The 12,483-nt window shown below is 36.9% G+C and overlaps 1 protein-coding gene across 2 annotated transcripts; it reads right to left on the bottom strand.

The window, feature by feature from the left end:
- Positions 1-261: 261 nt before the first annotated feature.
- On the bottom strand, positions 262-11,747 carry LOC142607526 (serrate RNA effector molecule). Of its 2 annotated transcripts, XR_012839342.1 has the most exons (13): positions 11,097-11,747; positions 10,391-10,518; positions 9,434-9,491; positions 7,501-7,575; positions 7,329-7,403; positions 7,204-7,251; positions 6,963-7,031; positions 6,067-6,867; positions 5,939-5,987; positions 3,973-4,253; positions 3,682-3,864; positions 801-924; positions 262-668 (listed from the first exon to the last, which is right to left on the bottom strand). XR_012839342.1 is itself a non-coding variant. In XM_075779065.1 (12 exons), exons 1-12 carry the CDS (start codon positions 11,483-11,485, stop codon positions 864-866), a joined length of 2,217 nt encoding a protein of 738 aa, XP_075635180.1. In that variant the 5' UTR covers positions 11,486-11,747; the 3' UTR covers positions 262-863. The 2 variants fall into 2 exon arrangements, 1 of the variants encoding a protein (XP_075635180.1); XM_075779065.1 differs by having other exon boundaries at positions 262-924.
- Between the last annotated feature and the right edge of the window lie 736 nt (positions 11,748-12,483).

Genomic DNA, 12,483 nt, shown 5'->3' with positions numbered 1-12,483 from the left:
AAAAGTAAGAATAATGCTGTAAGACCCAAATTTACCTAAAAATCTGTGTTTTGCTAAGTTTGGTGATCGCATAAACAGTACTGTGGGACCTCAAAAAAATGCAAAACGCACACATAATTTCAGCGCCGTGCCATCCAAACGCACACTTGAGAGAAAATTAAGGCCAATGTTTCTTTTAAAAAACAAAACCCTACAACAGTAAAAATTGCTGGCCCAAGATGTAATTTTACTTTTCAATGAAATCAATCTTCGAAATGGGACTTTAAAAAAGTGCAATTTTCTCACATTTAATTTCAACAAACTGACAGTCGGTACACTACTATATTAAAATTACAATTTCCATCCAAACCCCTCCAAAAGTCTAGATTGTTAAGGAAGTCCATGTACAAGGATTTTCCAGTGCACAATCTGCACAAGGATGGTTCATTTTCAGAAAACCAATTTTCATAATACCTTATTCATAACTGGATCCAAACCACACAAACTTCAGTAAAATTAAGGGAAACAACCGGAAACCATTTCCAAATTTAATATTGAGTCAAATTTACAATGCATTTTGTTAACTTTTGAATATTCCCACCCCAAATTTAAAGAGACGTCTCCTTCCAAAATAAAGCTAGTGGGAGAAAGAATACATCACAAGTTCAGGTCACCAACACATCTTGTGGCTACATCACATGCAAAGGATCACCATCAGCAAAATGAAAAGCAGATAGCAACCAGAAAGCAATCAAGTCATATCCTAACAGATTTCAGCATATCATCTGCAATCAAATTATGGTGAGACAACAGTAGTTCACCTTGGACCAAATAAGAAGAAAATTGCATGTCGCATCGCTCTACCATCCTGCAAGCATGGATAACTACAAGCTTCTATAGTCTATCACAGTGACCTCATCCTCTGGTGCATCTAGGTCTTGGTAACTGCACAAAATTAAATGCAATCAGTATATCCTCTTTATATTATCAGGAAGGCAGAAGGACACACACAGGGAAATTTCTTTAGCTCTAAAAGAAAGCACCAGAAACAGCAATGTCAAATATCAGCCAGAGAAATTGTATCACCATTCATATCACAAAATTTTAAATACACAAACAAGAACTTGTTTCAAAATGGCAATTTGATGGCAGTGGCAAAACAATTTTGAGCATCATCAAAAGATCAATAGAGATGCGTTGATGTTCGTGTGTGTGTGTGTGCATGTGTCTGTATAAACATATATAATAAGTGCACCTGTGTTCATGAGATATATGTATGCGTACACACGCACACACAACTCTTTGTAAATGTTACATCACTCAATAACATCTTTATATATATATATATATATATATATATATATATATATCACTCAATAAATTTTCTTTGAATCAACATGTGTGTGTGAATGAATATCCACACACACATCATATATGTGTAAGTATGTTCAAGAGATATGTGTTTACACACATTTTCACCTATATTGGTTTAATCTTCTAATAATTCAAAATATTCAACCAACACTTTGATTTATTTTGTAATGTAATCATCAATGGCTCTTATAAAAGAGATAAGAAAATGAATTATGTGACTACGTTTTTTTATTGGAAAGCATAGATGCTTTTTTTTTACTAATATGTGCATTATTATCTACTACTCAAACTCTAGTGTGTGTGTGTGTGTGTACATATATATATATAAATTGACTTCACTAGTTCAAACCAAGTTGGAGGAAAAAATAAAAGTCTACCTTTATCGTTTTTAAATTTATATGAATAGGCTTGATCAGTGAGTAATCTAACCTATTTATGTAAAGTCATCGATATCAACAGCTTCAACAGGCCAAAACCTCGTATCATAGTTTATCCATTTATATACATAAGCACACGTTTAAAAAAGAACAATGGCAAAATAGGATGTCTGGCCTATAGTTCGAATTACGTGATTGACTTTGAAGAATACCATTATGATCTCCTCTTTGATTTAATAAAACAAATAACCATTCTTGTCCTTTAGCTTCTTTAAATGTATACCACTCACCACTGTTCCTTCTCACATTTTGGTCTTCATTTAAAATGACAAGACAATTATAGTTAGGGGTGTACAGGCCACTGATTTTACTGACCTGCACCAACATTGCCAAGCCATACCAACCGCTTCAAGCCGCAGCCAATGTGCTCAGCAGCGGTGCACAGTGACCTGTGCCCACAAACTGATGTTAACCAATCACAAAAAGGTGTTTTAAAAACTACATTAAACCAAAATGTCCTATCCCCCTCCCCCCCCCCCCCCCTCCAAAAACCAATTTTCTCCCTTCTTGATATCACCCACAAAAGACCAAACACCTCACATTCTCACTACCCATATCATAACCTTCAATTCTCCACCAATTGTTGATCTACAATGTGTATTATTTTCACAGATCTAAATGACTTCTTCTCCCTCCAACAACGATGAAGAAACATTTGCCATCACAAATGACCTCAATAGCCCTCTCAGTTCTCCCCTTCTCCACCCCTCCAATTGGGCTCCTTTGCTGACAAACTTCCCATCTCACAGCGACTTCTTTGTTGCTTGTGTTCAATCGATTTGCTGGGGTGCCTCTTGTGGTTGATGTGTTTATGAATGGGACCAGCAAAACCAACTGTGTCAAACCAAAAAACCGCCCCAATAAAGCTTAGCTTCCCCCTTCCACCGGTGTGGCTTGAATCCCATTTTTGAAAATCCAACAAGGAAAGAGTGGTGCAAATATCCCTGAAAAATCCAAAAGCCAACCACACCATCCAATGAACAGCCCTAATTAGTGCACCATCTCAAGTTAAATCCTCTCATATCTCCCACTCTCTTGTCCTTGCTCTTGTTACACACATTTTACAGAATATTGCCTCACAAATCTTGCCTCACAAACATGTTTCAACAATGCACCCTTGCTCTTTTACAGAACTTATAGCCTTAAGGGCAGAGGGAAGAGGAGATTTCAATTAGTGACCTCCACTCCATGAGTTGTGCCTTTAACCGATTATGCCACCCCTTGAGGTTTACAACAATGTGCTCTCATATTAACAGATATCTCCATTTTCAAAGTATCTACCAATAATTAAGGTTCTCTATCCCTTAAATCCCATCCCATGTACACTCAACTAGTATCCTAAAGATTTTGCAATAATTCTTCCCATTATAAAACCTATAAAAAATAATAATAAAAAATAAGTCTTAACCTGGGTATTTTAAACCACCATCAGCTTCAACAACCTAAATTTGGAAAAAAATATAAATAATAGCACACAATCCCAAACAAGCCTAGCAGGTTACACTGATTGCATACCTCAGCATTTAGTAAACATGCCTATGCTCGGCTTATGTGATTGACATTACAAGTACTTGCTTCATCCATAACCTTTTCCAAATTATGCCTTACTTTCAGATCATGGTTTTTGTATTCCTACCAAAACCAGTGAATTTTCCCCCTTTGATTTATAATAAAGAAAAATTATATGCACCTCCATAGTTGTAGCTCTCCAAAGTCACTCTCGTATTGTATTTTTTCACCCTAATGGAATGACACCCCACACAAAGCATGCATGCACATGTACAAAAAAGGTCTTGAAGTTTGTGAATCGACTAAATACAAAACAAAACTGAAAGAAGATAAAGAACACCATGAAGTTGGACGTTAGGCAAAATCTTTGATTAAAAATTACCTGCGTAGACGTCGAGGATCCTGTCTAAAACCTGGAGAAAAAGCAAGAATTGGGGCTGGCCCAGTTAACTGCGGCCCTGGCCGCCCAACTCTACCTCCACCTTCAAAAGGGGGAGGACCACCCTGCTCTCGCAACATCCGCATTGCAACTTCAGGCGGAGCAGGAACAAAAGGTCCTAATGGACTGCAGTCACAACAATATACAAGCTCTCATTGAAATGAAAAATAATAATAATAAATACCAATTTCAATCTTGATTTACACAATATTGCCACAAGCACTATTAACATACCCAGCACCAGGAACAGGCATCAATACCGGCGGAGGAGCTATATCTGAGGGGAATGGAGGGGCACCGTGCATTCCTTGTCCACCAAAAGTGTCGTACATTGGTTCATCAAGATTTCCTCCATCTGGACCATCTTTGTTGGAGAGGTAATCACTTGGATGCAGATTTTCAGACCTATCATATTTTTCACCACCATTAGCTCGATTATCACGTTCTCTACGGCTGCCACGCTCATCTTTCAATCGATTATCAGAACCTAGCCTACGCCTAATTGGCTTGTCCTTCTGCAGAGAAAATTCTCTCTTTTTAACAATGAGACATGAGACAATGATACTACTACTCTGTCCTGCTTTGAAATCGCAGATGTTTAGAAAAAAACAAATAGAATGACCTTATCAAAATGTCCAAAGGTAAGCATCACTTTAACAAGTGCCTTGGTTGCTTGTTTCTTAATAGGTAAGAGAAATACAGGAACATGTTGACAAAAAAGTTGACTATTTTAAAGTAGACATTTATTCTGAGGCATCCCAAACAAGAAAACAAGATGCTCGTTAGGGAAAAGTTGGTAATAATAACCAAAAACACCATCAACAACATTGATGGTGACATTGGAACAAACAGTGGGATCACCAGTAACAAGAGGGGGGATGCGGTTACATATCTTTTCATGGAAGCTTCTCTACATAATCAAAGATTCAAAATTAGAGAGCAACTAACAATTACTTCCAAACCAGATTGTAGTAAGTTGGAGCAGATGAAAACAAAAATCTAAAATTCTAAAGAAACTTATTTTGGTATCAAAATTAGAAGGCAACCAACAATTACTTCCAAACCAGATAGTAGTAAGTTGGAGCAGATGAAAACAGAGATCTAAAAATCAAAAGACATAATTTTTGGTATTGGTTACCTAAATTTGACATTTAAAATAAGTAGGCCTTACATATTGCAAAACTTAATGAGCTCAGACCCAGGGTGTAAAGTTAATCCTATCCTTAATACAACTAAATTTTATGAATAATTTTAAATTCATAAAATTTAGTCACAAACCAGAGACTGACCATGGAGAGGGAACATGAAATTGAATCTTAGTGGTTAAAAGAATGGGTCTAGTAACAAGTAATAACAAACTAATATCAAGTTATATGTTTACCACTAGTGCTGCCCATGGATCGGGCAGGCTCAGGCTTACCCTCAACCTGCCACTCAACCCGATCACATCAGGTTGGGAAGGAAACGAACCACTACCAACCAATCATCCCGGGTTATCAACCAAGCAAATCAACAGGTTTGGCAGTTGTATCCATTGGATTCTCAGTTGGCAAGTTGGAAGGAGAGGGAGACGAAGTCGAAGAAATGTGAGGGAGATCTCGATCTCCAGGGTTGCCACTGCCAGATCTCAACCTCGACGGTCAGATCTCAGACATAATTAATATGATTTTTTTTATCCACAAGAAAAGATATTAATTGATGTACAAAAAAAACAGGCACCAAAGCCCAAGTACGTAGGAAGTATACCATGGACACAATAAGCAAGAAAATTTTAACCAAGATACAAACTGTCCATTATCACTAACAGGTCTGAATCTAGACCAGGAGATGATGACCCATAATTCTCTAGATACATCAAAATGCAAAAAAAGTGGTCTATAGCCTCCCCATTGGACTTCCACATACCACACCAATCTGGGATTATAATTTCCCTTTTCCTTAGATTGTCAGTAGTTAAAATCTTCCCTTCCACAGTGGAGACCAAATAAAAAAACCAATATGGGTGACTAACCCGCCAAACCACCCACTAGGGGAATTATCAATCCCAGCCAGTCAAGTTTTTAATGGGAATTTTATTTACTCATCAGGGGAAAAAAAAAAATTTCTAAAAGATATACCATAATTAATGGGAGTTTTATAAATAGACATGTTAAGGTACTATGTAAGCCAAGACAATCCACAGAACACTGATAAGCCATACCTGTACAGGTTGCTGCATAATTGGTGTTCCACCGGGTGAATCAGCATCACTGTGAATGATGTAAAGTATTTGTCACTGCATCTTGAAATCAACACATAAAGAAAAAGCAAGATGCTAAAAGTACATACTTCATGTAATTTTGGAAATACAGCTCTTCACGCACTTTGGAGGTCAACTCCATTAAAAGTTCAGGGTGTTTCAGTTTAAGATGCTTGTGCACAAACTCAGAAGCATGAAATAGCTTTGTGCAACCCTTGGCTCCACAACCATACTTCCAGCCATACTTCTCGTCCCTAATCTTACGGACATAAGGATCTAAAAATTCAACAGCAGCAGTGTCTATCTTTTCCTTAGCAGTCATCACTTCCAAAGGGTCTTGACCCCTCAGCCTCTCCTGCCAACGTGAGTCAAGTTTATTTTCCCACTCAGCCCCATCAGTATTTGTAACAGAGGCCTTCCCCTCCACTCTCACATGCCGGAGACCCTTAGCTTCACTTGTCTCAATCATTCCATAATAATCTAATCCATGGATTCGCCATAAATAAGTAATAAGTGTATCTAGTAGCTCAACGCCCTCCAGGCCCTTGACAGAGGTTAAGCCCCGTATAATAATTACTGGACCAGTGGAGCCACCATGAGACTTCTCTCTATTTGTTATGTCATTATCAGAGCCACATAAAATATTTTCCTCGATCCCTTTTTCAGAATCAAGTTTACGTACAAGTGCCTGTGCTTGTTCAATGTCAAAATGGATTCGTCTGGGATCAGAACTGATGAGGTGAGCCTTAGGAGCTGCTGAAAGATCAGTTTCTTTAGCTGGCCCCCGACCATGCCGTCTTCTTTTGCCACCTACGTCTACTTCATCCTCAGAATTTGGATCACTATTCTGTCCTGATTTATTTGATGATGAAGCATTGACACCAGGGCCTCTGCATGATAAAATGTAAATTACTTGTCTGCTATTATAGATAATAATATTTGATGGCAAGATTAAAATATGCCAAAAAGATGTGGCCAATCTTACAAGTCCAACGTTCCACTTTGTAAATCAAGTAAAAAATCCTTCGCAACCTTTCTTGCAAGTTCATTCCTCCTAAAAGGAAACACCAATAAAAATAAATCAGTACCTTCGGGGAGGAAAAAAAAAGCAAGAGAACATGCAGTTAACATTAGTTAAACTAGAAACAAAGATTGTAAATTTTCAGGCCCACAAAATTTCTTCATCTAGATTACAACTGTATGAATCACATTCTTTCATCATATACCTTTCTATGACAGCAATTAGATTTGTCGGGTGATATTTGTCCTTCAACCTACATAGGAAAGAAAGTTCAATTAGAATGATGTAAGTAAAAAGAAAGCAATTAAGAACGCGGCAGATAAGATATACCATTCCTCGTCTTTATGAGCATCAAAAAAAGCTCGTTTCTGAGTTGATATATACTCAGACTTGTATTCTTGATATCTGCATGAAACACCAAGATCACTCACTTATTTTAGAATGACACAAGATGGGCTCAAGATTGAACTCTAAAGTAATTAGGATACTCCCCATTATGTACCTGCGCTCAGCTTCAGCAGGTAGTACATCATCCTCAAGCTCCTGAATGAATTGCTTATATGACATCAAGCCCTCTCTGAAAACATTTATTTATTATGTCACGTTGCTGGGTAAAGACAATTATAGCTCCAATATGAAGATGTTATTGATTTTCAAAAGCTTCACTATATATATATATATTGGATAGGTAAGAATAATTGCATTAATGGAAAACTACTCCATTAAAGAAATGAAGTAGGTAAAGAGAATATGAACAAGCAACAAAAAGAAAACAGAAAATTATGTACAAACTATAGTTAAAACTTTGATAGTCAACCTAGCAATCATAAATATCCATAGAAAATTATACTAATCTAAGCGTTAATGTGTCAACAACTCCTAATCGCTGTTTTACGAGCCCAAAACCAGAGTGAACAAACTTTGGCAAAGGTATTAGATTTCAGTGTCCATATTAAACCCGGATTTTAATTAATGAAAATGCTGCAATGGACATTTCAAATTAAAGGAAATAGAAAAACCCTGGATTTTGGATAAATCAATTAATGTGCACTTGCAACTAGAAGACAACTCAAGGAAGTGTTTAATTAATTGATTTGGTTGGTTACACCATTCTTGAAACCACACTAATTTCATGGCTGTATATATATATATATATATATATATATATATATATATATATATATATATCATGACTTCTTTTCCTACATCAGTCATATCTCTTCTAGCCTTTTGCTTGTCAAGTAGAACTTTACAACTCCACCTTATATAAGTTCAAACCAAATTTCTCTAATTTTCCCCATTGATACCACTATGCTATACCCTCAACTCGAACTCTATCCACTCTTGAGTAACAAGCATTTATAAACATTCCAACTTCACTTAAATTACAATGATTTTCAAAACTCTAACACAATGTACGACATGTAAAGCTTTGTTTCATATCCATCTAATCACTTTTTCCTCTGAAAAAATTTGGGCTACATTGCCACATCCATTAACACAATTATAAAAAGTAATAAGGAAAATAGATTAAGTATACAGAAACAATAGCTTAGATGGTTTAAACCTTCAGCTATACATGATTTCCTACTACCACACTGTTTTGAGTGTTCCAGTACAACTCAAACTCAAAACCTAAAAAGAAATTGAAGTCCATTCTAGAGGTTAAGAAAAAAATTTAGAGAGAGAGCAACAATAATAATGAAACTAATATTGTTATCCACATGATACAGATCCATGTCAACAGTGATGATTTCAAGCATGGAGAATGCTCTGGTCTTTACACTTTCACTCCATTATAATCTACATGCATCAAAGATATTAAATGAAAACCTCATTGGAAAATCTTCTCTCCTATTAACTTCTAGAAACAGTAGACAAACTAAAACAATAAAATACCCAATAATTATTCCTAGACAAAGCCCTATGCAATAGTAGCAGTAAAAATTACAATTCCACCATTCTCTGCATGATTACCATTAATCTTAAACTAATGACTCAAATTACAAAATTATTAATCCTATATTTCTACTTACATAACCTTCATAACCTATCAACTCCTGTGACCTGTCCCAACAAATGTTGCAGATAGGCCCCAAATGTGAAAAGCTCTAGGTCACCAAACTGAAAATTATTATAAAAACAGCATCAGTATTAGAAAAAGATGCTGCTCAATCAAATGCAGATGACCAAGTGGATTATCTTTGGAACTAATTACTTTTTCTGTCTTTCCAATCATTGGTATTGTCACTTTCCATATGGACTCCCCTAAAATAACCAGATAGATATTTAGACTCTTTTATGACAATAAAGTAATAAAGACATTAGCATTAAGGCATAGATCATCCAAACAAAACAGGAATGATGTCATGAAGATAAATAAAACCTCAACCAAAATTGAAGTAGTGAAGTACACAACATGATCAAATGCAAACCTTTGAGCAGTCCCTATATTGGAAGCATCACTATATCCACCACGGCCTGAATCCCAATCTGCAAAGAGAATAGAAGACAATAGGCTCTAAGTAAACAAAAAACATGACAGCAAGAAGAAATTGTAGCCATGCAATAACAAGCATCACCTAAATAAGACTGTTGCTACACTGTCTGCATAAAACTATGCCAACACCACCAAAGACTTGGATACATCAGTGCAACTATGCTTTATGTGGCTGATATGACTAGAAACAAACAATAGTGTTTCAAGGAAAAGAGAAGCTACTCCAAGTTCTGGTCTTCAAAGTCCTGGCTTCAGCTACTCCAACTTTACTGTAGCTTACTATTGATCTTTTTGAAAATAGTCTGTATCTCTTTGTTACGCTATTATCATAATTTTTCCATTATGGAGATTCCTTCTATATAAGGTGCCTAGAAAACATGCAACTTCATGCTTCTTTGACACCATGTTGTTTTGGATGGTTAAATTTTCTATGAAATATATAAGAAGCCTTCAAAATCAAACAATCTACAAAAGTATCATTAAAGGGTTTTTGGAACTAAATCTCCTATCTAGCATGCAGCAACTTAATGCTTACTTCATATTGGAGTCTCATATGCAAGTTGTTCCTTTCAATCTATGGCTGACGATTTTGCAATTCAATGGTTGAATTCGACCGTAAACATTCACGGTATTCAAAAACTACATATATATACAAGTGCACACAAATATAAAATCTCCCATCTACTAGTGCTACACCCTTTTATCATTTTTTTATATGAATTTTTTAAAAGTTTTTTTTTTAAGATAAAAAATAACTTAATTAAAAAAGCACAAAAGCGGTTCAATACACAAGGAGTACACAAAGTAACATCCAACTTCTATCATGTTTTTAAAAGAACATAACTAATGAAAAAAAAAAAATGTATAATTAAGAAAAAAGTTGAGCATTTACCACTGGAAGGACCACTCTGAAAGCCACCAGATGAACGACCCATGTACCGGCCATGAGGCCTTTCATCAGCATACCCATGCCTACCTCCCATCTCTCGTTCATATCCACCAGCATAATCGTAACCCAACCTGTGCCAAAGGTCAATGAAATGATAGTAGTTAAGCAAATTGAGCCCAAACCAAAAAAATTAAGAATCATATTTGTACCAAACAAAAATGATACTAAAAGTACATACATACATATATAGGAAAATCCAATCCATAAACATAAGCATAGGGTAATTAAATAACAATCACTTTCAAGGCATGACAGGTGGAATAGAAGGAAATTGAGTAGAGCAGTTGAGATCTTTTTTCCATCTATGTTTCCATTCAATCTACAATTTCCTTATAACTAACATGCTCTATTTTGATAAAATCGATAGCTACAATGAGGGAGGAGGGGGATTCGACGTCTCCATTGGAAACACCAGAAGGTGCCAGTTAAGTTACAAGGCTCTCGCCATAAACTTACTGGTCCATATTCTCTCCAATAAAGAAGTTTAGGAAGACTATGTCCAAAGTTTATCTCCTATAAATGCTCTTCCATTATATGCATTTGCATACAAATTTTCGCCATTTTCAGTAACAGATTCATAATATGGTAATAAATCTATGAAATTGGGATTGAATTGAATTGAATTATTGAATTTGTGAGAGAGAGAGACCTTCTATCGCCGGGTCCTCCTCCTCTAGGGCTTCCTCTCCTGCCATCATCGTCCCTCCTTGACCGCTTATAGGGAGGCGGCGGAGAGCGTCGAGGGGGAGAGTGCCTTCGATCCCTATAAGGCGGTGGAGGTGGCGGGCTCATGCTGCTCCGCCTCTTGTAGTCCCTCGGTGGGGGCGGAGGGGACCTGTTCCGCTCGTAGAAATCGGCTCGGCGCTCTCGCTCTCGCTCGCGTCGTCTCGGAGGAGCTGGTGCTGGTGCTGGTGCTGGTGCTGGTGCTGGTGCTGGAGGAGGCGAGGATTGCTGGTGGGGTGGCTTTTCGGCGGATTTCTCCTTGCGGTCACGGCGACGGTCGAGGGACTCGACCGGCATGTTCATGACCTCGGCCATGGGAGCTGAGCTGAGCTGGTGGGCGAAACCCTAGGAAGGAAGGAAGGAAGGAAGCAGGAAGTTGAAAGAGCGTGGAGATGAAAATAGAAGAGTGAGTGAGGATCAGAGAGAGAGAGTTGTGAATCGTAGCGTAGCGTGAGCGTAGCTGTGGCTCTCCTGTCCTGACTCTGACTCGGACTCTAGAGACTCACTTCGTTCGACGCTGAGGAGGCTACTACTATTGCAATTCCTGCCAGCTGGGCCTGGTCACTGCTGGTGGTCTTCGTGACTCGGGAGAGGTGTGCGTCAAATTAAAAATACACAAGTTTCGTATGCTTTTTTTTTTTCCCTGATTCCTGAATAACGACTTTCGTGTTTCCCACACTATTTTCCTTTCCATATATAATTTTTGTTACAACCTTCTTCTTCTTTTTTCTTTTTCTTTTTTTTTTTGTTGTTATAACTCCGACATGGCAGATTAACTAATCACTTCAGACATGACACAGATTATAAATAGTTAATTATTAGTTATAGGTGACGGCTCCAAAAATTATTTTTAAAGTCATCATTTTTTTTTCTTTTTTTTATACAAGATCGAATTCTAGTCTAGCCTAATCTAAATGTATATGTGTGTGAAGCTCCCTCTTGGAGACTTAAATCCCGGCCCTTACCTTCCACGCCTTACAAGCACTTATTCTTGTGGAGTGACCATCGCACCAAAGGTATGCGGCGGCATTTTTAAAGCCATCGCTAGAAATCTTAAATTATAGCAAATTTAATAATTAAAAAATAACTTTTTTTAGCAATGACTGTAGATAAAAAAAATAACTTAAATATATCAATATCACAAAAAAAATACAAAAATACCATAAGTGTTACCATTTTTTAACTAAAAAAGAGAAGAAAAAAAATGATTGATTAGAGATGAAGTGGGAATTGAAAATAATGAGATGAGAATAATAAAGTAAGAGAATTGAAATTATAATAGAAAATATGAAGAAAAACGGATGATGATATCT

Source organism: Castanea sativa, chromosome 8, assembly GCF_040712315.1.
Source record: "Castanea sativa cultivar Marrone di Chiusa Pesio chromosome 8, ASM4071231v1".
Taxonomy (NCBI): domain Eukaryota; kingdom Viridiplantae; phylum Streptophyta; class Magnoliopsida; order Fagales; family Fagaceae; genus Castanea; species Castanea sativa.
This window is presented reverse-complemented; position numbering and strand designations above follow the sequence as displayed.